Source organism: Lygodium microphyllum, chromosome 9, assembly GCF_053477565.2.
Source record: "Lygodium microphyllum isolate KBCC chromosome 9, Lygodium_microphyllum_v1.1.10, whole genome shotgun sequence".
Lineage (NCBI taxonomy): Eukaryota > Viridiplantae > Streptophyta > Polypodiopsida > Schizaeales > Lygodiaceae > Lygodium > Lygodium microphyllum.
The window spans coordinates 161,419,258-161,447,141 of record NC_141143.1 but is presented as its reverse complement, the minus strand read 5'-3'; the positions used below and the strand labels follow the sequence as shown (position 1 = coordinate 161,447,141).

General features: G+C 38.9%; 1 protein-coding gene across 1 annotated transcript in view; it reads left to right on the top strand.

The window, feature by feature from the left end:
- Positions 1–24,142: 24,142 nt before the first annotated feature.
- LOC148031808 (uncharacterized) overlaps positions 24,143–27,884 on the top strand; it is a 45,117-nt gene continuing 41,375 nt past the window's right edge. Inside the window, exons 1-2 of the mRNA XM_087685478.1 lie at positions 24,143–24,684; positions 25,876–26,021. Coding sequence (XP_087541604.1) covers positions 24,199–24,684; positions 25,876–26,021 — 632 coding nt within the window. The 5' untranslated portion in view covers positions 24,143–24,198. The remainder of the gene's footprint in view (positions 24,685–25,875; positions 26,022–27,884) is intronic.

Here is a 27,884-nt window from a genome sequence, read left to right as displayed (position 1 = left end):
AAAGGTTATCCTTTTAATAGCCCATTAAGGTGGTCATTCAATGTGACTAATATGGCATATTATCATCCTTTGAGTAGGTCAAAGAATATTCTAAAGGATATTCCTTAGGAACCCCCAAAATAGGCATCCTTGATAACTTCCACACTACACAACTTGATCCTTGATAACTCTAGTTGTCACATGTTAGCATAACTAGCTCTTCATCTTGCATTCCTCATATGCCATAGAACCCTCCTTAGCCACACTAGCTCACATGTAACAAATTAAGTTACCTTCTTGTGCTTAGCATTGATAAAATACAATGCCATTGTTGGTTGTTTCTTGCTCATGCAAGAAAAATTTCCATAACCAAATGGCTAGAAATTGATTTTTTAATATCATATCTCGTATCCAATGTAAGTCATAACTCCCTATTAAAGAAATTTCAAAACTATAAGTGATACCATAGAAATTGATTTTTTTGAAGCATATCTCCTACCCAATCTAAGTCATAACTCCCTATTATAGAAGTTTCAAAATTGTAACTAATACCATAGTCATGAGTTTCCCACAAACACACAAGCATTTGCATCCTAACTTTCCAATGAATTTCAAGAGGCTTGTTTGAGAACTTAACTCAAAATACTGTTAAAGGTTGAATTGACTTATTTTTGGGTTGTTTTGTTTTTTTGGTATTGAATGGTTGATTTTGTGGATTACTAATTGGTTTTTGAATATTTTGGAAGTGTTTTGGAGTGTGTTGGAATGGGTTGGGTAGGTTTGAGAAGCTCATGATGATTTTTGGTTGGGTTATGATGTTCTGATTGGTTCTATGTTGTGACTATTTGGTGTTGATAGGTTTGTTTTTACCTCTATTTTGATATATTTTCTTTCTGTTTAAAAGGTTGAGATAGTAGATAAGTTGTTTAAAGAATGATTGAGAGTGTGTTGCATGGTTTTTGATGGATTGGATTGGTTTTAATATGAGTTGTATGACTTTTATACTTTATGTTGACATTTTGTAATGTACTATTGAGCTTTTGTATACCTTCTATTGTCTTCTGTATGCTTCTATAAGTGTCATATCCAATCTTAGAAGGGGAAGAATATAAGCCCAAATTAGCTAGCTCAAGTGGGAAATGAAGTGTCACCATAGTGGCTCTGGTGCATCTTCATATCAGACACACCCATTGGGGGTTGTATCCATGACCAATAGGGGATTATTGAGAGTTATTATTTGTTATTCTCATGTACTATTCAAAGAGAGCATGTATGAGAGAGATTTTGTATGAGAGAGAGTCAATTTCTATGAAGAAACCTTGTATCTATATGAGAAAGATTATGAAGACTCTAAAATATGAATACCATGTGATCAACTTCATTCAATATTGAGCATTCTTTTGTGTTCCTTTAGAAATTTGGTGGTTTCTATGAAGAATATGTTAAATATTTATTGTGATAAATCCCTGGGAGATCTTACATGTGATACTACATGAAAATTTGTTGTTTATGGTGGTCTTTTTCTTCCTATGTGGTTGATTGAAGCATAAAGAATAAGCTTGTTGTTGTGACAATATAGATTTTCTTACATTATTTACCCTATTTTTGTGGTTTTATCTAAAGAGCTCCAAGTTTTGATATGCAGCTAGGGAAATACCACCATCAACAAGCATCCAACAAAGGTTGAAAATAGAACCGATGGCACTATTGGAGAGGAAGAAAAGCAATGAAAGAGTATAGAGTTCTTGCTACCCTTGAAGAGTTGGAAAGTTTCATTGCCAAAGCCACTTTTTATAAGAATTTCATCCCTCTATGGCACAAATACATCACCATCTTGATGTGGACCCTCTATGGCATAGATCGATCCCACTATCTTCTGAAGCTATAGAGGGTTGTATCATTTTAGCCAACTATCTCCTTGAAAACTTTAAAAAATAAAAAATAAAAAAAATGAACATCAATGGAAGATTTGGTTGTCATTAAGGAGTTTTCAGAAATTACTAAGTGGGAGATTGTAAAGAAACTCCAAGAGTCATGGTTAGTGGAGGTCCATAAGAATAAGAAGAAAAAGAGTTGTGACATCTTCGTGGATACACAACAAGAAGACACATGGGATGCGTGTTATACTAACAACCTTCTACTTATCCAATTGGTAACCCATTGGAAGCTAGTAGATAGAGTGTTTTTCAAAACTTATGCCATTGAGACCCTCCGAACTTGATACTACCAAAATGATGGCACTATGACAGTTCTCAACAAGAATGAGTTTTAAGACCCTCCAAGCTTGGTACTACCAAAATGATGGCACTATGACAATTCTTGTGTAGCATTTCAGTGGCATGAGAGACAAGTAACAAGAACTTTCGATACATGCGACGTAGCCTTTCTCACCAAATTTAAGCTTGAAGGTTTTGAAGAGCAGATATGGGAGGAGTTCATGAATTTAAGTCAATCCACTAGAGAATGAGGGGAAGCATATGTCTCTAGAATGGAATCCGTATTGAAGAGATGGACCAACCATAACTTGAGTGAAGGCACCAAAAGGGAGTTTATCTTAAGGACCTACAACCAAAAGTCTGTAAGTTTATGGAGCTAAGAAAACTAGTCAACATGCAGCTGTAGTGGAAGGTATAAGACTGTACAATGAACTTGAAGGTGGGATGTCTATGACCTTTGAAAGAGAACTCCTACCTCCTCCAATGCAAGGAATGGTGTATCCACCAAACGCAGTCTCAGGGACTATTCCCTACCCTTATTCTCAAATGCAAACAATGCCACACTATAATGCAACGAATCCATAATGACCACGTACAATGCCGATGGTTTAACCACAACAACAATGGAAGCCTACCAATTGAAACTAGTATCCAATAGTCCAAATAGGAGCTCTAAACCAAAAATAAAAAAAGGACCCTCTCCATCAACCCAACCAATTTATGCAGTGATTACACAGATACCTCAAAATCCTACTCCAAGTGCTCCAAGAGGAGAAAATTTGAAGGACTGCCGATCCAATTCAGTTGTAAATATCAATAAGGAGTTGATGGATGTGATTACAGAACAATTACATATACTAAAAGTGAATATTAACAGCCTATCAAACATTGTAGGAGCAGGAAGAGATGGCATGAGATCAAACACTTTGTAAGAAAAGTGCCATCAAGCGGGACATTTAGCCACTAAATCTACCCAAAAGCCAATTGTACCTAGAGCCTTCTATTTCTATTGCCTCAAGAAGAACCATACAAATGACATCTGCTCTCTAAAAGAGATGCATGATAGAAGAAAGAAAGATGAGGAAGCTAGATTCACTCTGATAGAATCCAAGATGACAATGCAAGATATTGGATAAAGGCCAAAGAGTTTGGTCCTAATTTTGGCCCAATGAGGTTTCCCTCCCAAAATTACAGAGGAAGACAATCTAGTGGTGGATAGAGATTGGAAGTGGAGTGTTACAAATGCAGAGAGAAAGCTCACATCTCACCAAATTGTCCAAATCCTAAAAGATCTATAGATTACAAGCTCCTCTACAGTTGATGCAAAGAAGAAGACCACACTACTAAGGACTACCCTAGTCCACCCTTGTAAAAGCTAGTGCTACTAGCAGTCAATAGAAAGCTTAGGAGCCAGCTTCCAACTTGGTGGAACTAGAGGTAGCTACAATTATGCATGCTAAGAAAAGAGAACCAATAGTTCTGAAAGAAAATGTCCCGCCTACAAATACTATGAAGTTCAAGCTCTCAATAGAGCTAAAGAGCAATATAGAATAGGAAGCATAGTGTAGAGCACTCTAGAGCCACAGAAGGATATAGAGATAGTTCGAGAGATAGGACCAGAGGTCTAGGAGACAAAAGAGGTGGATGTACCTCTAGTGATAGAAGAAGTAGTGATGCAACCACTATTTGAAGATATAGGAAAAATAAAAGTGAGTATTGTCCCATTTCCTAATCGACTAGAGAAGCCAGTAGACCCCATAAAAGAGAATGGCTTAGTCAAGGACGTAGATACCTTCCGCCCTAATTTGACATTCCAACAACTATTGATGATCTCTTCTAGTTGTAGAAAGAGGTTTAAAAGCATCCTCATGTGAAGATGTGGTCTAAGGATTTCCCACCTTGCAACTACTACCAAAACCAATAAGGCCTTAGAGCTTATGAAAGAAGTAGATGTGGCCAATGCCTTCCTGGATTCGAGCATTCTAGAGAATAATGTCTAGATACAAGACTATTTCATTACAAGTGCATTGATAGATGGAGGTTCTTTAGTGAATATCATGACGGATGTGATGATGAAAGTTCTAGGTCTACAAGGCATGCAACCTACTTAGTGGCTTATCAAACTGGCAGATCCAAGCAGAATCAAGCCCTTAGGTATCCTCTTGTATGTAAAGACTACCTTGGCATGACAAGATCACTTACGTGATGGTGAAGCCAAACTCTTATGGGACATCTTATTCTCTAATTTTTTGGGAAGACCGTGGTTGTTTGAAGCGAGAGCAGGGACTAATTGGTTTAAAAGAACCCTAACCCTAGGCAGGGGACTAAATAAAGCAGTGTTGAAGCGCTATGGTTTGCAAAAAGGAAACGGATCCACCTCCATATAGAAGTCTCATCAGACTCTTCCAATGAAGTTGCAAATGGAACATTGATAGCTAAAGATGTCAATCAAATTTTCCTTAAGAAACCTAAAGCATAGTCCTTAACAGTGAGCACTGTAACCCATCCCCCCAAGGACGTAAAGTCATATCGATGGGTGAATACCTCATACCTGAACCAGGAATGACTTTTGAAATTACCTTTGATAGTGAGATAGATGCATGGATGTACTACTCTCCCTATTATATACTCATAGCAGAACCAGAGATAGAAGCAAAAGACATAGCAGAGAACATGTTCTTCTCTTATAGAGCCCATATAAAGGTAGAGATAGAGCCTAAAGAGAATGTTGATGAAAGAGAAGAGGAAGATTATAAATGTGAAGTGGAAGAATCTATCTGATTCAAATAAGATACAAATGAGGAGAAAGTCTTAGATGACACAAAAGTTGAAGATCCCATGTTGTTAGATAAAATGACTATGGTACCCTTCAGACTAATAAATGAATCTTATCATAACCAAAATAGTTATAAGAAGTGGATTAAGCAAAATAAGCCTTCCTTTGACAATGGCTCTAGTCACCCTAATCTACTCTAAGGATAATGAAGATGCGCCTTGCCAGCAAGCATCGATTCCGCAACCTGAACAAAACTCAAATGGTCTCTGTTATATGGTATTCCTGGATGCATCCTCAAAAGATGAGTCCTTAAGTCAAGAAGTAATTACACCTCATACAAAATTAAAAATAGCCTTGATACCATTTCAATATCCCAAAGAGCATGATGAGTCCTCACTGAAGGTTGACGAAGATGGTTCTAGTGGAGCATTAGAGAAAGATGCTACTCCCTTAAAGGAGTTGGGCCAAAGGTAGTTTGTGGGACCTTCATTAAAGAGGTAGAAGGTGAAAAGCAGTTGACTCTTATTGATGTAGATGGTATGGAATGACATCACAAAGTGGGTAGCAGTCTTCTAGAAGAGGAGCTATTGACCCTTCACAACTTATTAAAGGAGAACTTGGATGTGTTTTCTTGATCTTATAGAGACTTAAAGGGGATTGATCCCATTGTGTGCTAGCACCATATGGACCTAGAGCTATTGACCCTTCACAACTTATTAAAGGAGAACTTGGATGTGTTTTCTTGGTCTTACAAAGACTTGAAGGGGATTGATCCCATTGTGTGCCAGCACCATATCAACCTAGAGCCTAGCGCTAAACCAATATGGCAACATCAAATGTGCACGAATCTAAATTACTTAGCCTTAGTGAAAGCAGAGTCATTGAAGCTCTTAGAAACAGAGTTCATTTATCCAGTGGCCAATAGTAAATGGGTTTTGCCCATTGTGGTAGTATATAAAGAGAATGGGAAACTGTGAATCTATATGGACTTCTGAAAGCTAAAATCCAAGAAAACAAGGATCGTTTTCCTATTCCTTTCACATATGAATTGTTGGACACAATGGTGGGACATGAGCTCTATTCTTTAATAGATGGCTTTACTAGATACAACCAAGTCGAGATAGCAAAAGAGAACCAATCCAAGACAACCTTCACTATACAATGGGGGACCTATGCTTACAAGGTGATGCCTTTTGGGCTTTGTAACGCCCTTGTCACTTTCTAACGAGTGATGATAGCTGTATTTCAAAATCACTTGCATTATTTTGTTGAGGTATATCTAGATGATTTTTGTATTTTTACTTTGCTTTACCAACATTTGGGACACTTGGATCCATTCTTAAAGCATTGTTCAAAGTATGGAATCCCCCTCAACCCCGAAAAATACATATTTGGAGTCTCCTCGGGAGTTTTATTAGGCCACATTGTCTCTACGTAAGGGATAGCAATAGATCCTACAAAGATTGCATCCCTAATTACACCAACCAATCTAAAATAATTGAGAGGATTTCTAGGCCATGTGGGTTACTACAAGAGATTCATTGCCCACTTTACAACTAAGGCAGTCCCTCTGCATAAGCTTCTCAAAAAAGATACAGAGTTTATTTCGACAAATAATTGTGAAAAAGCCTTCAACATCGTGAAGTGTCCCATTAACCCACCCATTTTGCAACCTCCTAACTGGACAAAGGAATTCCATGTGAATAGTGATGCATCAGTCAAAGGCTTAGGTGCAATCCTTTGCCAGAAAGGCCCCTTAAAGTTGGACCAACCCATTTATTATGTAAGCTAAAAAGTCATTGATAGGGAAAGAAACTATAAAGTTCACAACTTGAGTGCTTGGCAATGTATTTTCCCTGGAGAGAAGTTTCGGTATTACCTATTGTCAATCCACTTCAAGATTTATGTGGATCATGAAGCTCTATCCTTCATAGTGAGTAAGGCTAATGTGAAAGGCAAAATAATGAGATGGTTATTGCTATTCTAAGAGTTTGATTTTGAGATAGTCACTAAACTTGGTTGTTCCCATGTCTGAATTGATCATCTATCGTGAATTTCTCAATGTGAAGAAGGGGAGCACGATGATCCAGACCTTCCTAATAAAGCTCTATTTCTAGTAGAGACTGTGATCCCATGGTATGTGGGCATCATCAATCTCTTGGCTACACAACAATATCCCCCTAGTATCTCTAACAGAGAGAAGAAAAAGCTTTTATTGGAATTAAGCCTTAGTTGGGGGTAAAGATACATGCATCAAATTGCTCGTGTATTCATTACACTAATAGTACATGCACACATGTACACTGCAGGTGGTGGCGAATGCCCATATCTATCACTTTATTCATTATTCTTTTAGTGATATTTAAATAAGGAAAGGCTGGTAACACATTGTAATTATTGGAGTTTTCAAATACAATGTTTGTCTCTCTTTCTCCCTTACTCCATCCACCATAGCCCTTGCTTTGCTTTTGCTTCCACTTGCGTGCTTCCATTGGAGCTATGCCTTTCAACTGGTATTAGAGCCGACCATTTGAGGAGCTTCTTCATCCTTTGCTTTAGCCCAAATTCAAAGCTTCAACTCAAGGTTTCAAGGCAGACATTGTTTCACTTAGCCCTTGATTTGGTTGTCATTTTGGGATTGCTTTGCAATTATAGTACTATTTATATTGGATTGTGCTTTCATCTCTTGCATTATGGCTAGTGGATCGAATGACAATGCTATCTTTAACATTGAGAAGTTGGATGATGGCATAAATTATAAGTATTGGAAGGCCCAAATCTGGCAGGTTCTAGTGTAAAAATGGCAAATCAAGCCATTGAGATATGAGGGTGTAAAGCCCTAATGCTTTGATATAGAGGCTTGGGCTGAACTAGATGAGTTATGTAAATTGATAATTTTTTTGTCACTCCTTGAGCAGGTCTATTATAATGTTGACTTTGTGGGTAGATCGCCTGGTAGTTATGGGATAAGATTCATAAATGTATCTTTATGGCATTGCTATCTTGGGCATATGTCATTAAAGGGAATGAAAATGCTTACCCATTTGCAGTATCTTCTGCCCCTTAATTATAAGTATTTTGATTCTTATAATAATTATGTTGATGATTGTGAAACCTCTCAAGCAGCATGGGATCAATTATAAACCTTGTTTGGAGCTCACTCAAAATCCTCCAAATATGGTTTGCTAATTGAAAATTTTAGGCTTGAAATGAAGAGTACTACTTTACTTACAATTCATTTGAATCAGATGGAAAGCTTTTTTGTAGGAATCAACTTGAAGATGGTTGAAGACATTTGCATCAGTGTGCTTCTCAAGAGTCTACCACCTGAATATAATCATGTGTCTACCACACTAATCAACATGCCAAAGCTGAAGCTTGTGGACATTAAAGCCTCTCTCCTTGAAGAGGAAAAAAAAGATTTTTTAAAAAGGGAGAAACAAGCACCTCAAGAGGAGACCAACAACTCCTTTATGTGAAGGACAAAGGAAAGAAGGATATATTTTGTGATTTTTGCTAGAAGACCTGGGCATATTGAGAAGTTTTGTCATGCTAGGAAATGATCGCAAAGATAATACCTTACAACAATCAAAGAAGATGAAGACAATAATGAAGAAGAAGAATAAGAAGACACTCAAGAGCAAAAGGATAGGACCCATCGGTCCTTGTTTTGCACCTCAAATTTTGATAGACTTTTTTTACTTTTGTGTATGTACTTGCCTAATTTTCTTTCCATAAGCTCTTTTACTCCTCATGTAACCTATGCACCATAGCCTCTGCACACTTAGTGAGGCCTCGTGATAGCCTCTAGCTTTATATGGTTGCCTTTTTCATGTCTACACTTAGCAAGGTTCTACTCATAACAGCCTATGTATACTCAATGCTTTTTATGGTTGTGAATTGAGGAGGGCTATTGAGAAATGTGCAATCACACCCGCTACATAGCCTCTTTGTATGGAATATCAAGGCAAAGGATCACACTAACAATAACCTTAGACTAGGTCACTTTTTGCATGCTTAATTAAAACCATAATAGTTGAAATACCATGGTTCTATTCCACTCTTTGCCACCTACCAATACCACCTACCGTAAGCCTATAAAAGGAACTCAACCCTACACTCATATTATCCCATCATTTTCATTCAATTGTACTTGCATTATGCTTCATTATTGTTAGTTGTTCTCTTTTGTCAATACTTATGGTACATTATGATTGCCTTCTTACTCATCAGTGATCCATCATAGCATGCTCCTTAATGTTTTAATAGAGGTTGCATGGTCCATTGATCTCTTATTTATGAGCTTAGATCCTCATGCTATTTACATGCTTTTAGATGTATTATTTGGTATATTTGGGCTTTTGGATATTATGACATATATGTATTGAGCTTACTTTTCTCTTGGGTACTTTGATTTGCTTCAAGTGGGAGAAGTTTTAGATTTTATTATAGAGCTTGGCTTTTAGAGGCTATGGAAGTCTCTCATATATGCTCATTGGTTTATGCAAACATTGTATTTATAGTTACTAATCACTATGGGTTGATTTTCATTTGATTACTGGTTACCCAGTACTTTCTCCTATCAGACGGGTTGTCATCGATATATACTAAGTTATGTACTAAGCTTCACTATTCATGAGTAGTGAGTTGGTTGTAGCTTGGTAGATCTCTCTATTACTTGGAGATCTCTTATGCATAATTAGATTACATACTTTGTTACCCTTTGGTCCAAGATTCATCTATGTACCTGACACTTTTCTGATTCTCTCACAGTACTTGGTAGTTGGAGTTATATGCTTTTCACTGGTCAGCACTAGCTGCATTGTAAGCTTTGTTGTTATCTAAACTTTCTTGATAGTGGTGGGAGCATTTTGTTTTGGACATTTGACTACAATTTAGTTCTCATTTACTACATTTTCGTGGACAACACTGTCGTACTTTGTCTTTGAGCTATTTTATTGAGGGCACATACTTGTTTTGGGCACTTTAGTGCTTCTAGTTTGTGAAAGCAGTACATTGCTTTGAGCTCCTCCTTTTACATACACTTTTGGCTCAGTTTTGGAGCTGTTTTACTAAAGTTACAATAGCTCATATTCTCTTTATTTTGCAATCATTATAGTAGGTGCTTCTAGAGGTAGTGCCATCTTTAACATATACAAGTTAGATAGTAATAAATTTAACTACTGGAAGATAGATTTGGCAAGTTTTGGTCCAAAGGAAGTAGGTTAAGTTGTTGAAATGCAAAGGCATAAAGTTAGAAGACCTTGATTTTGATACTTGGGGGAACTTGATGAGGTGTGCAAGTCCATGATTATTTTGTATTTATCTAACCAAGCCTATTCTAATGTTGTTGAGACTACTGGTGGTGCATGGCAATTATAGGAAGAGATATGTGATCTTTATGATAAGTAGAGCCCAACTTCACAATTGTGCTAGCTCAAGAAGCTTGTGGACCTTTGTATGAAGGAAGGAACTCCTACGTCTACTCATTTGAATGAGGTGCATTCTATTTTTAATAATCTTACATCGTAGAAGATTATCTTTTATGACAATATTACGTATATGTTATTAATTATCACTTTCCTTGAGTCATGGGACACGTTTTGTACTACTATAAGCATTAATGCTCTCGAGGGTGGCTTTTACATACTTAGATGTAGAGTTTAACAAGAAGAATGTTGATGTAGCTCATGCCTCTCATGCTCTCATTGTTCGAGCTAAGAATGATGTTGGAGGCAATAATGACTATCATGGTAGAGACCCACATCAAAATAGGCCAAAGTTTAGATCTCATGGGTAGGCTTGTAATAAATCTCGTAGTCCTAAGTCTTCACTTACATGCCATTATTATGGAAAGTAGGGATAGGTACTTGATTCTTGTGATCATTGTTTGTATGGTAGGTAGACTTGTAATGCTCATAAGAAGTTTGGCTCTACGTGCATAGGTGATCCATTTGCTCTTTTTCATTCTGATTTTTGTGGTCCCATGCCCTATCAATCTTTAGGTAGTGATCAGTATTTTGTTACATTCAGTGATGATTTTTCACATAAAGTGTAGGCCTGTCCCATTAAGTAGAAATAAAATGTTTTAGCTACTTTTCAGTGCTTTGTTGCTTTGGTTGAGAACCAATATGGGCATAGACTAAAATGCCTAAGATTTGATAATGAGGATGAGTATGTATCCCGTGATTTTGAGCAATAATATGATGATTAGGGCATTAAGTGTCAATTGAACACTCCTTATACCCACCCCAAAATGGTGTCAAGCATATGAATAGGACCATTTGAGAGAGGATTGATAGTATACTCAGTCATGTAGATATGTTTTAGGCAGAGGCACTTACTACTGCATGTCATTTGATTAACAAATCCCCATGCACTAATCTTAGTGGTAGAGATGCAAAGGAGGTATGGTTTGGTAAACCTCCCTCATATGCATACGTGAGAGTCTTTGGATATATTATGCCATATTCTAAAGACAAGCACAACAAGTTGGATCAAAAACCTGTCAAATGCATCTTTCTTAGATATGGTGATGCAAGTGAGATGGGCTATCATCTTTGGGATTTGCATGATAGGACAATTATCCATAGCCATGATGTTGTATTTCATGAGGATAAGATGCATAAGAAACCTAAGCAAGTGATTGAGGTGTGCAAAGTGATCTTTTAAGAGAAACTCCTATTACTATATGGCTAGCCTCGGTTAGATAGCGTGCAGTTATTTTTTATGTTCCAATGGCCCAAGATCCCGCCGATTGTGCAAGATCATATTGATGTTGGATAGAGAGGACATGATGTATAGCCTCCATAACTAGTTTTACGATGCACTGCTAAACCCTTGTGTCCTCTTGATCCTAATGAGTCCGCTATGGATTATGTCATAATGACAAATTTTGTTGAGCCTTTTACTTTTGAGGAGATTTTGCATAAATATGAAATTTCTTCTTGGGAGGGGGGCTATGCAATCTAAGTTGACTCGTTATAAAAAATCTATACTCCAGATTTGGTTTCCCTACTTGGTGGAAAACATGCATTGCTATGCAAGTGGGTATATAAGCTAAAGAACACCCTTTGTCACCCTAAGCTAGTATATAAGGCTTCTTTGGTTGCAAAGGGTTTTAAATAGGAAAGCAAAGTTGATTTTGATGAGTTCTTCTCTCCCATTGTCGAAATGACCACCCTTTGGTTGGTTTTCGTCTTCTTTGCATAGTTAGATTTGCACTTTTCTTAGATGGATGTTTAGATGACTTTTCTCCATGGAGACCTACATGAGGACATTTATATGTAGCAACCTAAGGGCTTTGTGGAAAAGGGTAAGAAACGTCTAGTGTGCAAGTTGAGGAAGAGTCCCTATGGACTTAAATAGGCACTTGGAAATTGTATAAAAGATTTGATGACTTCATGCATTCATAGTCTTATTATTGCAGTGCTATGAATCCATGTCTCTACACGAGAAAGGCTTGTTTGTAGCCTTATTATTTTGGTACTCTATATTGATGATATATTGTTTCTTGGGAGTGCTCATGATGAGCAAGATGCTTTAAAGACTCAACTCAAGAGGAGCTTTGAGATGAAGAACATAAGGTATGCTTCTCATATACTTGGTATGCATATTATGTACAATCGCTCTAAGGGACTCCTCTACTTGTTTGCAAAGGGAGTACATTTAGAGGATAATTGAGCAATTCCATATGTAGGGTGGTAAATCCATTGGCACCCCTTTATCTTCTCATGTGAAGGTTAGTCAAGCATATTGTCTCCAGTCAGATGATGAGAAGGCCGAGATGGCCAAGATTTTGAATGCATCTATAGTAGATAGCTTGATGTATGCCATGATAACCATTAGACTTGGCACACATCATTTGCAATGGGAGTTATGGCCTGTTACATGGCAAGACATGTCTAGTGACATTGGGATGCCATGTGAAGGGTATCATGAGATACCTTAAGGACACTGTATACTTGTGTCTCTACTATGGAGGCCCGTATAAGGAGGCCATCTAATTACAGATCTTGGTATTCCTTCTATGAATCCTACCTTACATTCAGAACTATGTGCCATCCAAGTGACATGTAATCTAGTCTTTCATGTGAAGACCAACCACATTGAGGTGTGTTATCGCTTCATCAAAGAGGTGATCGAAGACAAGCATATAGAGCTTGTCAAGATCTCTATAGATGAGAACTCTAACTATTTGCTCACTAAAAGTCTCCCAAGGGAACACTATGTCTTCCTTAGAAAATTGATGGGTGTAGATGAGATGATGTCTTCCTTAATCCAGTTGTACTTATATATACATATTATACTTTTCTCCCACTACAAGCACATTTGCCTTTAAGTGGGAGGTTCTTGGGGGTTAAAGGCAACATGTGTCTAACTACTTGTATTTACCTTGTACTTGATACATGTATACCTATACACTATAGGTGGTGGCCGCCCATCATTGTCTTCTCAATTTCTTATTCTTTACTATGATAGAATAATAATGGGAAGGTAGGTCACACATTGTGTTAGTTGGAAGTTCCCACCACATATCAATCTTACTCTCTCTTATTCAAACCTCCATTGCTTTTGCCCTTACTTCCACTTATGCTCTTCTCTCTCACTCTTACTCACCCTTTCATAGGATTGGGTGAGGTCAAGGGGCTAGCCAACATAGGAGAGGAAGGAAAGGAGGGAGAAGATATTAGGAGCATAGGGGGCACTAATGGCATCAAATGATGAGCATTTATTATCAAAGAGAAGTTAGCAAGGGAAGAAATGGGATGCAAGAGAGGGGCCCATCGAGGCTATTGTGGTGAGGATGCAAAGAAGCTGGTGAGGGAGAAGAAAATGCCTTGATTAGCTAGTTGTCCTTGAGTCTATAGTCCAAGGGGGACACTAGGCCGGTATCTAATGCTGTTGGAATGGTTTCTAGAAGGCATTGGCATGCATCCATAGGACCTTGAGGGAGGCTATGATAACCACTTAGTCAATAGGCCCACTCAACTTATATTAGGAGGCTAGGAATTCCTAAATAGGCTTTGCCAAACACATGGTAGAGAGCAAGAGGATAAAGAGCCATATTAGGGATTCCATGTTGGTAAGGAGGCCCACTTGTTGGAGGTTCGATTAATCAACAATGAGTAGTCAAGGGAGACCATTGAGAAGGACTAGCCATCTAGGCAAGAGTAGCATCTATGACAACTCGAAGGTGGAGATATACATGATCTTCCCTAATAAGCAGAAGAACATGGCTTCTCTCAATAGGTCCAAGACATGATGGCAAGTACAACTTGTACTATTTGGCCTCACCATATTGAAGAAATCCAAGACCATTGTTGGTTCACACATAAGGCTCAAGGCTTGATGCCTTCCCCACTAGGCTCATGAATTGGAAAAAGTCATGGAAATTATGATGTGCTAGATAAAGCACAAATAATTAGTCTTGACATTTTTATAATAATATATTTGCATGCATGAAGTGCTAGAGATTTTTATTGTATGCTTCTAAGGTTGTGCATTATTATCAATTTTTAGCCCAAGGATATTGTAAATGATTTTGAATACTATTTAGATATTAGGAGAAAGAGAGTCATTCACAAAAAGAGACTAAAGACAGATACAATATGCTATTTTGGGCACCAGATCAATAAATATTTATGTGCATCGGGAAAAGCTTCCTAATTCATGGGAGGAAAGTTGCACCCAGACACGTAGGCACCATATCAATAAAATTTTATTGGGAAAAGCTTCCCAATTCATGCGAGAAAAGTTGCACCCAAACACATGGGTACCAAATCAATAAGTTTTTATACATTCGAGCATTGGAAAAAGCTTCCCAATTCATGGGAGAAAAGTTACACCCAGTTGATATCTGCCTCACTTTTTGTATTTCCTTCTCTTCTCTTCTCTTCTTTTTTGTGTTATTTTTCAATTTTGTGCAAGAGAGCTATTAAGTTGTTGTAATGTCCCCATTACTTAGTTTATTTTAATAAACAATGTGCGTATACATTCCAAAGAAAATTGATTTATGTTGTGCATCCACACATGGAGAAAAACTGCAAAATCTCTATAGGATTTACAAGAAGCAAGACTGGTTTACTAAAATAGTTTGAAATCTCTAGTATCATGTTTAGATAACTTAATTCCCACCTTAGATGGATCCAAATATATACTGTGACTTATTTTGAAGAAAATAAGTTGTCCAAGAAAAAATATCGAAATAAAGCAATTTATGAAAATCGTTATTTTCACCTATTTTTGATATATTTTCACAATTTTGCTTGCAAGGGCTTGTCAACCAAATGTGTTTCGATCATTTTAAGTACCCAAATGACTATATTTGGAGTTCATATGACGAAGTTATAATCCAAACAAGTTGCAAGGTAGAAAAAAACGAAATCTTTTTCATCAATGATGTCATCACAAATGGCAAAAAGTAGGTGCCCTCTCTTTACCCTCCCCCCCCCCCCCCCCTTATTACTATATAAACAAAGGTTGGGCGTCACATCAAACACACACAGACACACAATGACCCATGCAAAAGTCTCTCTGCTTCTATTGCTGACGCGATGAAGCTCTACTTTAATCAACCAAGCCTCTCTTTCTCTCTCTCTCCACTCTTACGCAGAAGTGCTACCCAAACCCATCAAACTTATTTCATGACTCCCAAGAAATATCGAGATGCCTCCCAACAAATGTCGAGATGCTGAGCGAGGTCACACTCAGAGACCTCCCCAACACGAGGAAGTGGTTGCTGTTGTTGCTGATGAAACTCAACACGATGCTGAAGTGCAAGCAAAAGTTAACCCCAAACCCATTCAAACTGAAGAGCCAGCCATCCCACAACAAATCAAGGTTGTGGCTATAAACCGTAGTCACGATGGATGGCCAAATGGAGATAATTCAGGTTAGTACCTAAGTAGATCACGATTAGTTAGAAATTACTTAGACTTGTAAAAGCATGTTAGTATTATTAAGTGCTTTTTAGGAAGGAACACAGAAATTGATGAAGAGGATAGATTCTATGCATCGCATTGACAATTGTGTTAACCTGCTTTTGGATTTGTGAATGATGAATTATGGCTCTTATGATTCTGAGCTTGCACAGCCGGATGAATCGTGGATTGTGGTGGTTTGGGACATTGGGATCCCCAACCCAATGCTCCCTTACACTCTACAGAATGTTGAAAAACTCAAATATGAGTGGGGGTTCTACGCTCCCGAGGGAGGTAGGTGTTTTTGATTTGATCACTCGAGCACCTGAGAGGGCAAAGGGCCGAGTGGTAAGTGCCCCCGTTATGTAGGATAGCTCCTGAGGCTTAGGGAAGCTTAGAGGGGCTCTGAGCCAGTAAATTTCCATGTTGACCACGGATGGAGTGCGATCACATACAGCCTAATCCTGAGGGATTGGAAGGTCCTACCCTAGGCTAGACGGTGTCTTTTTGCAAAAATACGATTTTATATCACTCTGAGGAGTGATGGTGAAATAAAGTATCTGATTTTCGAATTGTTTGTTATGTGCTAAAGATCGAGTTTAACAAATCCAGTTTAACAGAGTAATAAAAGGAAGCTGATTTTATATGTCCAAACAGTGTGGTAGCATGCTTTGCTAATTAGAAAACTAAGCAAACCCATCGAGGAAAGTGGAAGGCTTCGATCCTGGCAATTGGATGCCTGTGGCTAGGTGGATGCGATAAGTTGGCGGGTAACTTTCTAACACTAGATAGAACTAAATAAATTGTGATCCTCCAGATACCAGTAGGATTAGTTACCAGGTTTAACACCGTTTTAGGGGGCTGGAGCTAAGATTTTACCTTATGGGTAGGTGGGATCGAGTTACACTCTCCCCCATCTCTCACTCTCTTTGAACCAAGTGCGATGTTAACCTCATTCTTGTCTTTGATTGATTACAAAGTGGTCTTTCTTAGGTAGGCATTAGATTGTTGTTAGGGGTGACTTGTCCACGCTTCCCCTGTGAAGCAGAACTGAGATTCCCATGTTCAACTAAGTCCAAGGTTTCCCATGGGGAGACAGGATGGTGATGTGCATGAATATGAATTTCAATTGACTACAAGAGGACTCCTCTGGGTCTATTGGAGGAGGCACCTCACATGTGATATCAAAGCCTAGGTTTCAAAAGAGCTTTTAATGTAAGGTTAAGTAGTCAACGTATAAAAGGAATTAAGAAAATAACCACACTTGTTTGAAGGAAACTGTTGTTGATTATCTTGCACTAACACTAGCATACACATTGTGTTCATCAGGAACTTAGTGATAAGGAAGCTACACATTTGCGGGATATTTTTCCCATCATGTATCAAGTAGCCTTAGGGTTGAATAAATTCTCATACTGCGATGCTATATTTGAGATAATGGAGATGATCTTTATTCCTCCAATTGTTTTGCAACCTCATCCTAACTCATGGTACATGAGAGATGTATGGCCAAGCAATGGGTCACATATGGAGATATATTGTGAGCATAACATTCTTCTTCATTATGAACTATGGAGGATTTGATGGGCTGAACAACTAAGGATAGTTAAGATATACCTTTTGTTCAGTGCCTTTGTTGAATGGTTACTAGACATTGGGGATGAGCCTGTATCTGAAACCTTGTGGCGAAGCTCTACTTCAATCAACCAAGCCTCTCTTTCTCTCTCTCTCCACTCTTACGCAAAAGCGTTGCCCAAACCCATCAAACTTCTTCCATGACTCCCAAGAAATGTCGAGATGCTGAGCGAGGTCACGCTCAGAGAATCTCTCTGCCTCTATCCACACCTATGCGGAAGTGCTGCTCAAATCCATAAACTTCTTCCATGGCTCCCAACAAATGTTGAGATACTGAGCGAGGTCACGCTTAGAGACCTCCCCAACATGAGGAAGTGGTCGCCACTGTTGCTGACAAAACTCAACATAATGTTGAGAAGCACAAGCAGAAGTTAACCACGAACCCATTCAAACCAAAGAGCCAACCATTCCACAACAAATCGAGGTTGTGGCTATAAACCATAGTCACGATGGATGGCCAAACGGAGATAATCAGGTTAGTACCTAAGATATGGATCATGATTAGTTAGAACTTACTTAGACTTGTAAAAGCATGTTAGTATTATCAAGTGCTTTTTAGGAAGGAACATAGAAATTGATGAAGAGGATAGATTCTATGCATCGCATTGACGACTGTGTTAACCTACTTTTGGATTTGTGAATGATGAATTATGGCTCTTATGATTCCGAGCTTGCACAGTCGGATGAATTGTGGATCATGGTGGTTTGGGACATTGGGATCCCTGACCCAATGCTCCTTTACACTCTGCAGAGTGTGGAAAAACTCATATGCGGGTGGGGGTCCTACCCTCCCGAGGGAGGTAGGTGTTTTTGATTTGATCACTCGAGCACCTGAGAGGGCAAAGGGCCGAGTGGTAAGTGCCCCTATTATGTAGGATGACTCCTGAGGCTTAGGGAAGCTTAGAGGGGCTTTGAGCCAGCAAATTTCCGCGTTGACCGCGGATGGAGTGCGATCACATACAGCCTAATCCTAAGGGATTGGAAGGTCCTATCCTAGGCTAAACGGTGTCTTTCTGCAGAAATATGATTTTGTATCACTCTATGGAGTGATGGTGAAATAAAATATCCGATTTTCGAATTGTTTGTTATGTGCTAAAGATTGAGTTTAACTAACCCATTTTAACGGAGTAATAAAAGGAAGCTGATTTTATATGTCCAAACAGTGTGGTAGTATGCTTTGTTGATTAGAAAACCAAGCAAACCCATCGAGGAAAGTGGGAGGCTTCGATCTTAACGATTGGATGCTGTGGCTGGGTGGATGTGATAAGTCGGGTAACTTTCCAACACTAGATAGAGCTGATTAAATTGTGACCCTCTAGATACAAGTAGGATTAGTTACCAGGTTTAACACCATTTTAGGGGGCCGGAGCTGAGATTTTACCTTATGGGTAGGGGGATCGAGTTACACTCTCCCCGACTCTCAATCTCTTTGAACCAAGTGTGGTGTTAACCTCACACCTGCCTTTGATTGATTACAAAGTGGTCTTTCTTAGGTGGGTGTTAGATTGTTGTTAGGGGTGACTTGTCCACGCTTCCCCTGTGAAGTAGAATTGAGAAACCCATGTTCAACTAAGTCCAAGGTTTCCCAGGGGGAGACAAGATGGTGATGTGTATGAATATGAATTTCAGTCGACTACTAGAGGACTCATCCAGGTCTATTGGAGGAGGCACCTCACAGTTGTGGTTCATGGTGGATTATTAATAACAATCAAAAACATATTGTGAGCCAATAGTTATTGTGAGCTGTAAATGGCAATTGACTGAGAAAAAATGATATAATGTAAATATGTACATTGATATGATGTCAACTGCAATAGCAATGGAGTAAAGCAACACGATACTTTTCATGGTTGATGTTTAAAACTTACTGTGTTTGAATTAGGTTGATGCCAGCTTCAATGGTAATGGATCGAAGCAAGAAGATGATGGACATGTCTATTGCTTATGGTACAATGCATATTTAAGATTTCTTTGAAAATTGAAATCAATATATTATGCATACTATATCTAACAATTTTGTCATTAAATGCCAACAAATACAAAGAGAGAGAGAGAGAGAGAGAGAGAGAGAGAGAGAGAGAGAGAGAGAGAGAGAGAGAGAGAGAGAGAGAGAGAGAGAGAGAGAGAGAGAGAGAGAGAGAGAGGATTGTTCAATTCATGCTAGTAATTTGCAATATGGTGAAATAAAGTAGCATTTCTCATACATAAAAGTCATGCAAGTCTCTTTAGTTACATGGCTTTACATGTCAATGATGAGTTAGCCAATGCCCTAAGCATAAACCATTTTCTATACACCTTGCTAATTATTTTAACCATGTACATATCTATTTGCATACACCATTTGAATGCAAGATGCATCTTTAAAAGATTACATCAAATTGTTATAAAGTAGTTGTAGAGGAAACATGTAGAATAGAAACCAATTGCAGAGCATTCTACAAGCATACACTAAGGTGTGAAAGAATGGAGCATCCTAAAAAATGTGAACCTAGTGGGTTTTATGATTTGTTATCTTTTGATGTGGATAGGATTGCCCTGGAACTTGCAAATTTAGATTTGCAAAGCATGATATTATTTGCATTGTTGGCAGCAACTTGTCAATAAAAAAGTTAAGAGTCAAGGATAAATAGGAAATAAATGAGATTGAAGCAAGATAGAGTATTGACAAGGTCTGGTCTGTATGATGGTTGGTGTAAAACTCTTCCTTTCTTTGATGCTACTTTACTTATTGGAAGAAAGTGATATCTAAGAGCCATGGGTAGATCTATTGCCATGCCTTTGGATGGTTGTTGCCTTTGCTTATATTTTATAGGGTAAGATCATCCTCTTAATCTCTAAGGCTAGGAGATGGGTCAAGACAGTTCTTATGATTCGAGTTAAGATTGTGAGGATAATCTCATAAGTTATCCACTGTCAATTAATGCCATCAACTTAAATATGTTTCATTCTATACAAGTAATGATCCATTTTTCACATCAACTTTAGCAAATGAAGACACTTGCAAAGTTGATGATAGACACTTTTCTAGGCATGGCTACTAGCCCCCTTTTGAATCTTATTTAGAACACCATCCTATTAGGATATGTAAAACAATGACCTGAAAATTTTTCAACATTCCAAGAGTTAATTACTCATGTCTAGTCTTTCTATGCAAAGGTTTGGATTCCATCCTTATTGTAGTAAATGTTGCTTCATGTGGAGAAGGTATCACTGAACTTGATTCCTAACACAATCATTTTTAATCTCAAAATCAATGCCACTAAAAGAGCATTTTATGAGAGGAAGAAACTTGCTTCATTGTGCATATTGGTCTCTCAATATAAAGAATTGGTTAGTCAAAGGACCTTCAACTATGCTATAGTACAATTGGTAGTGTTAATGAATGCTATATTCACTAATGCATGTGTGTGGATGCATATACATATATAAGTGTAGTATGGACATGGCTAAAGAGTCTTAAGTATCCCTTTCAAGTATGACAAAATAACAAGACTACACCATGATCGACAATAATAGCTTACATCCAAATTTTAATATTTTAAAATGAATTGGGTTTTGAAATGTATGGTTGTTTGCCCCTTATCATATATATATACATATATATATGTATATATATATATATATATATATATATATATATATGTATATATGTATATATATATATATATGTATATATATATATATATATATATATATATATATATGTATATATGTATATATATATATATGGGTTTTGAAATGTATGGTTGTTTGCCCCTTATATATATATATATGTATATGTATATATATATATATATATATATATATATATATATATATATATATATATATATAGGGGGGAGAGAGAGAGAGAGAGAGAGAGAGAGAGAGAGAGAGAGAGAGAGAGAGAGAGAGAGAGAGAGAGAGAGAGAGAGAGAGAGAGAGAGGGGGGGGGGGAGGAGGGGGTCTTCTAGATGTGAATGATTTGTTATTAGCGTTGCTAGTGAGGCCAACTAGTACTTGTTATATTAAGCCTTTTATCTTCTTCCTTTTGAGCTTACTTGGGGCATTCTCTATCAATTTTTGCCAAAGAGCTTGTGTGCTTGGTTAGCTTAGACTTAGGTTGATTTTCATGAACTATGTAAGATGCATAATTGTGCAACTTGCACCTATGAACAAAGTGTCATGGCTAGAAGAGGTGAAATGGAAATAAGATAAGTGCATCTAACTAGGTTGCCATGTTTGCTGTATGGTGGAAAATCGATACTCGTCTCTCCATTCACAAGAGACATGCTTTCCATTATGCCAAGGTGGATGATTGTCCCAATGCCTTAATACTCCCCTGAACTACCTAATGTACTCACAATAAGTAGTCCTTAAGATCTCATTCATAGTTGCATAATTATGCATCTTAGGTACTAAAGTTCATGAAAATCAACCTAAGTCTAGAATATACAAGATCTTGCCACAATATAACCAATGGTTTGTTTCTTTTTTAAATGTTAAAATGCTTAAACAATAGCTAATATAAGCTTCTTGTAGGTGCAATAGAAGTGTTTTTTTGATCAAACTTACATACTCTTAGACGGTTACAAACTCTTCATTTTGCACCCTTTGATTTTCTTCGTTTGAACATGACCGTTGGAGTTACGAACTGATGCTTCTCAACCATGATTAGAGTTCTCAATCACTTTGAGCACTAGTTGGAAATCCATAGGAACTTGTTTGCATGTGGGAACAATTTTTAATATATAAAATATAAATTCCAAAACTCTAAAATTTGTCCAATGAAATAAGAAAATGACTTTACAATTTGAGAAAAGTTTGCACGTGTGAGCTAGTTGTGAATTTTCATGGACCATGGCTTCACCCTCGGTCCATATTGATACTTGGTAAGGACTACAACTTGCTCTTTTGGTGCCTCTTGAGGCTTCATATACATAACCCCTACAATGTCTAGCAATAGTGATTGAGCTCCGAATACCATCTTATACTAGTGAGTGAGTGCCTTGGGTTCGTGCTTGTAATAGCATTGCTTTATAACATAATTTCCTAGCTTTTCACAATGCAAACAATGCTTCAAAGGCTTGAGATTTGGCACTTGGGTTTTAGTTTGCAATATTATAAATGGGTTCAAAGGGTAAACTCCATTACATGTCCCACATTTATACATCCATGCATTTTGGCACCTCTTGAGGCTTTGCATACATAACCCCTATGATGCTTAGTAGCAACAACGAGGGACTCTTAATATTGTCTTGTCTTGGTGAGTGTTCCTCAAGTCTGTGCTTGTAATAGCACTCCTTTACAACATAATTTCCTAGCTTTTCATAGTGCCAACAATGTTTCAAAGGCCTAAGATTTGGCACTTGAGTTTTAGTTTATAGTATTAGATGTGGATTCAAAGGGTCAATTCCATTACATGCTCCATGATTATACATCCATGCATATGCCTCTAATGCATTGCAAGGGTCTAATGGTTCTTGGCAAGTTTTGTTGCTACTTGGCACATATCTTTCCTAATTGTATGCTATTCACTTCTTCAGTAAGCTTTTTACGAGGCCTCAAATCGAGAGCTCTTTTCACTACCTCTACTAAAGGACTCTTATATAATCCCAATCCCCTCAAAATTAACATCAAAGTCCATTGCATATTTGCAGTAGCCAAGGAGCATCTCATCCTACATGTGTAGAGTTGGCCACATAGTTTCCTACTTCTAAGTCCCTTGAGTAGCTTGAAATGAGTTGCTCTTGATTTGACATTTGTTTCTTAAGGCATAAACTAATATGCTATTTTAGACGAGGCATACTAGCTTTGATTGTATTTTTATCTTCTTGTTTTAGCTTTTAAATCTTTGCGACCATTGTATGTTGGATCTCTATCTTAGAGAATGATGAGATGAATTCATTCTCTAGACTAGCACAGCTCATGTTGTCCCTCCCTTTGGTGTTAAGAACCAAGACAAAGCTTTGCCTTGTAGGGTCCTACCAAATCCCCCTACACGAGTCTTTCCTTGGCTTCTTGCTTGTTGCTCCAATGTGGTCTTTGTTTTGCGCATTACTCCATGCACTCAAGGTTTTTCTCGACTAGATTTTTCTCTCTAATCTTGTCTTCCTACTTTCCATTCTCTCATCCCACTCTATGCGGTTTTTGCATTGGCATCCTAGAGATGGTAGGCCTCTCTTTTATTTCTTCTTAATGTTTGGTTTCGTTTTTGTTTAATTTTCAGTCTTGAGGACTTGTGAGATCGGTCTATCCTTCTATGTCAATGGCAAAATGAAGTCTCATCCCATGGACAACTACATGTTGCCCAAGGCATTCGTGTAGTACTAGAAGTGATGTTGGTAGGAAGGCTAGGAGGGCATAAATTGTGATTCTAGTTTAGGTTGATAGACAGCTGCAAGTAGAGAAGCCATGGAAACTTGCAAGTTTGCAAACCAATTTGCAATTTGCTTGAAGGGGGGAAGAGATCCTAAGATGTGAAGGAATTTGGTTCATTTTCATCGATTACATCTATCACAAGGATTTATTTATAGATGATCTTCGAGACGACCGCCAGCAATGAGTGAACAGGATGGTATCTCAAGGCCCCCCAATAAAGACAAGACGTATGGAAAGGCAGGTAATCGAGTTGCTAGCAGCGTACCTATATAGAGAGAGCACACAGATATTTGGCCGAAGGTAAGTGGCGATGATGGCCGTCTACATGTTGGGCATTGCACCGTCGTGTAGTAGCTTGTCTGGGACGAGGACGATATCGCATTACCACCACCATCGTCGTCGTCATCTTCTTCAATCGCAGGTGCCTGTTCCTCCCCGTCACGACAATGCCAAGCTCAATGTTGCCAAAAACCAGCCTCCATATGGCTTCTCATCGTGGCCTGTCTTCGTCCCGCACCTTAAGCTCCGGACTTTGCTGATCAGCGCCAGGAGCATCCCCTCGAGAGGGCCCGCAGGAATCGTGGACGAAGAGGAGGAGGAGGAGGAGGAGGAAGAAGAAGCCGAAGAAGAATCAAGCCCTCCTTACAACAATGGCGTATATGGTGGAGGGGGAGATGACGAGGGAGGGAATGACGGGCGAGGAGGCGCCATTGCGTGGGTTTCCACTGCCTTTACGTTCGCTTTCTGGGCTGCCTTCCTCGCTTACGCGTTTCTCCTCTCGCCAAACCAGACACCCGTGCGCGTTCTCTCTCTCTCTCTCTCTCTCTCTCCCCCCCCCCCCCCCCCCAAAAAAAAAACGACACTTCTCTGTTCTCCACCTCATTCATACGCAAAGGTACACATGCACGCCCTTGCGCGCCTCTTCTTTCTCCCCGTGGAAATCTTGTTTCTAAAGGAAACGGTTCTAACACATACATAGAAGTCGCAAGGTGAGACAGCTTATGGTCAGAAGCACACAAGAATCAGCTGAGAAACAACAATGGAAGTCCTAGTTGAGTTTGAGATCTTCAAAGCAGGCGACGTCAAAAGACAGTAGGAGAGAACGTCTTAAATGTAATAGGAAGGGGAATTGGTCCGGTGAAAATATCCAACGGTTTTGCGACAGTGTAGATAGTCTCCAGAAAGACAAGCGCATGCGTGTGCACCAGAGAGAGAGAGAGAGAGAGAGAGAGAGAGAGAGAGAGAGAGAGAGAGAGAGAGAGAGAGAGAGAGAGAGAGAGAGAGAGAGAGAGAGAGAGAGAGAGAGAGAGAGAGAGAGAGAGAGAGAGAGAGAGAGAGAGAGAGAGAGAGAGAGAGAGAGAGAGAGAGAGAGAGAGGCAGGCCTTCTTCATCGGCAGTTCAGACATTCTTCCTAAGGATGATTTGCTTTCTTGGCATGCTACAGTTCCTTCAGTCTCCTTGTCAGTCATATAGTTCAATTGTGATTCCTGTATTGTCAGTCATATAGTTCGTTGGCCTGTATTTTGTGTTTCTTGTAATTAATACAATTACCCTTTGAGAGAGAGAGAGAGAGAGAGAGAGAGAGAGCGAGAGAGAGAGAGAGAGAGAGAGAGAGAGAGAGAGAGAGAGAGAGAGAGAGAGAGAGAGAGAGAGAGAGAGATCTTTACGAAAAAAAAAAAGAGAGAGAGAGATGCACACACATTTTTAAATTTGCTATGTTTTACAATTACTTGTTAAAACACCAGATAGACATTTACAATTACTTGTTAAAACACCAGATAGACAACATACTGTCCTTTGCCAGAGTGTCAAAAGAGGATTCTCGAAATGACTCTGAAAGAAGAACAAGGCATTTCACCTCAAAGATCAACATGTTACAAATGAGTGGCCCGCATAATGGATTTAGTTTACCATAGAGATAGATTAATGCACACAATTCTATGCACACTTCTTCCTGCTTACTTGTTTTGGTTTCTGGCATTTGCAGATACTTGATCAGTATCTCGTGCAGAGATTGCTCTTTTTGAAACAAGATGAGGGATACCAACTGAACACAGTCTTATTTTGTGTGTGGAATGTGATGGGTGTTTGGCCTTTGATGTACCTGACCCTGCTTATTCCAAGTGGGCGGAGGTATGTGATACTATCAGCTTCTATTCCAATTCGATATTTCATTTACCTCCCAACTTACTGGGTCATTACAACTGTGTAGTTGTTTCTTTTATGCTGCATTAGTATTGTTCTGCATTAGTATTGTTCCAATCCATTCTAGCATTGTTTTGTGGCTGCTGTTTGGCTCATGAGTGCCTCCTTCTGTGAGCCTCAAAGAAAAGGGATTTCTGTAGTTCACCTTTATTCGCTTGGACATAATGCAAGAGGCAATACATGATGCGGAGGAAAAGCTCCACCATAGTTCCGTGCATGTTGAAGCTCATGCAAAAGTGTTCTTATTTTGGAACTTATCAATTGCCTTCCTTATCTACTACAATACCCTAAGTAGTCTTGTATGGCAGCTGGCAGGATAATAATCAAGTGGATGTTCCTTGACATTTGTTCGACAGTCCAGCAATAAAATCAGGGCAGAGGTTGCCGAAGGAGTATCAGAGTGTGTCATACTTGAATGGATCCTGAAATATAGCTGCACCCTGAATATGTATGATGAAGAAAGTGGAAGCAATGCAATCAACCCAGAAGGCTGACAAGCATATCAGGTTGGAGGGCTGATGATGTCAGTTACTTGGATCAGCACTGATGATTGGGCAGGCAGCAAGGCGGCGGCCTGCCTGATGACAAAAGGCAGCAGCCAAAGACATCCTAGCAGCAACGTACAAAGGTGCTAGACTGAAGATGACAGTCTGCAGATGAAGCTTGGCAGTTGGGCAGCCTTTCTGATCAGAAAATATAGTAGTACAGTAGGCTGGATCAAGTCGCAGGGTGAGATGATGTTGTGGGCAACAAGGCAGCCGGTAGATGATGAGGGTGCAGCAGTATAAGTGCTCCAGATCAGATCAGCTGTTGATGAAAAACACAAGACTCTTTGTCCTACTATAAAAAATAAGCCTCTAAATTTTGGTAATTTAATGTAAATTACTTTTTGGAGCTGTTTTAAGGAGGCTAAATTAGTGGTTAATGGACCTTGGTTCTATCTAAGTGCAAAGCCTAATACCAGTGGCTTATTAGACTATGCAAAAGTCTAGTCACTGTATAAGTAGCATAGGAGGATGGATAGTGTACGATAAGTAGAGGATGGATATCTTTGCGTTAGAGTAATCCATCATTGAGATTGATATGTCAAGTTTGATCTCTTGCCACATATAGTGGTTGATAAGATGACTCCAATGATCCATTGCCAGGGAAAAGTGCTAAGCTTGTGAGTGAAATTCGAGAAGTAACCCTTGCATTAACTCAACATTGGTTGTTGCATTATGAGTCTTCCATTGATGGATGTGATCAAGATGGGCTAGTCCACGGTTTGACGTAGCTTGTAGATTGAGAAGTAACAATAGGTCCCGAAGACCTTGACACAAGCACTTATTGCTGGAGGTTCGACCAAGTTGTGTGAAGTTTGACCCATCCAAGCGAGTCTTTCCAGTTCAGGTATTCTTGGTCATAGCAACGAAGTGTGAGTGTTGAGTGGGGATAGGGTAGCATATTGCAGTATACTCGGTGATTTGTCCCAAAGTGCCTATTGTGCATCGGTGAGGTATGCACAATGGATCCATGTATGAGTGGTGACTAGCATAGCTATGGTCACCGAATGAGTAGCCTTGGGAGGATGGATAGCACATGATAAGTAGTGGATGGATATCCTTGTGTTGGAGTGGCCCATGGTATGAGGGAAAATGCACCACAAGTAGAAGATGGATATAACTATGTGTGAGTGACTATGGGGAGATGTAAAGGGGGCTTTTGAGGGAGATTCTCGATGCAACCATCCTAGAAGAGAGATGTGCTCACTTGCGGATAGGGGTGAGGTAGGGTGTGCACGAGTGGCAT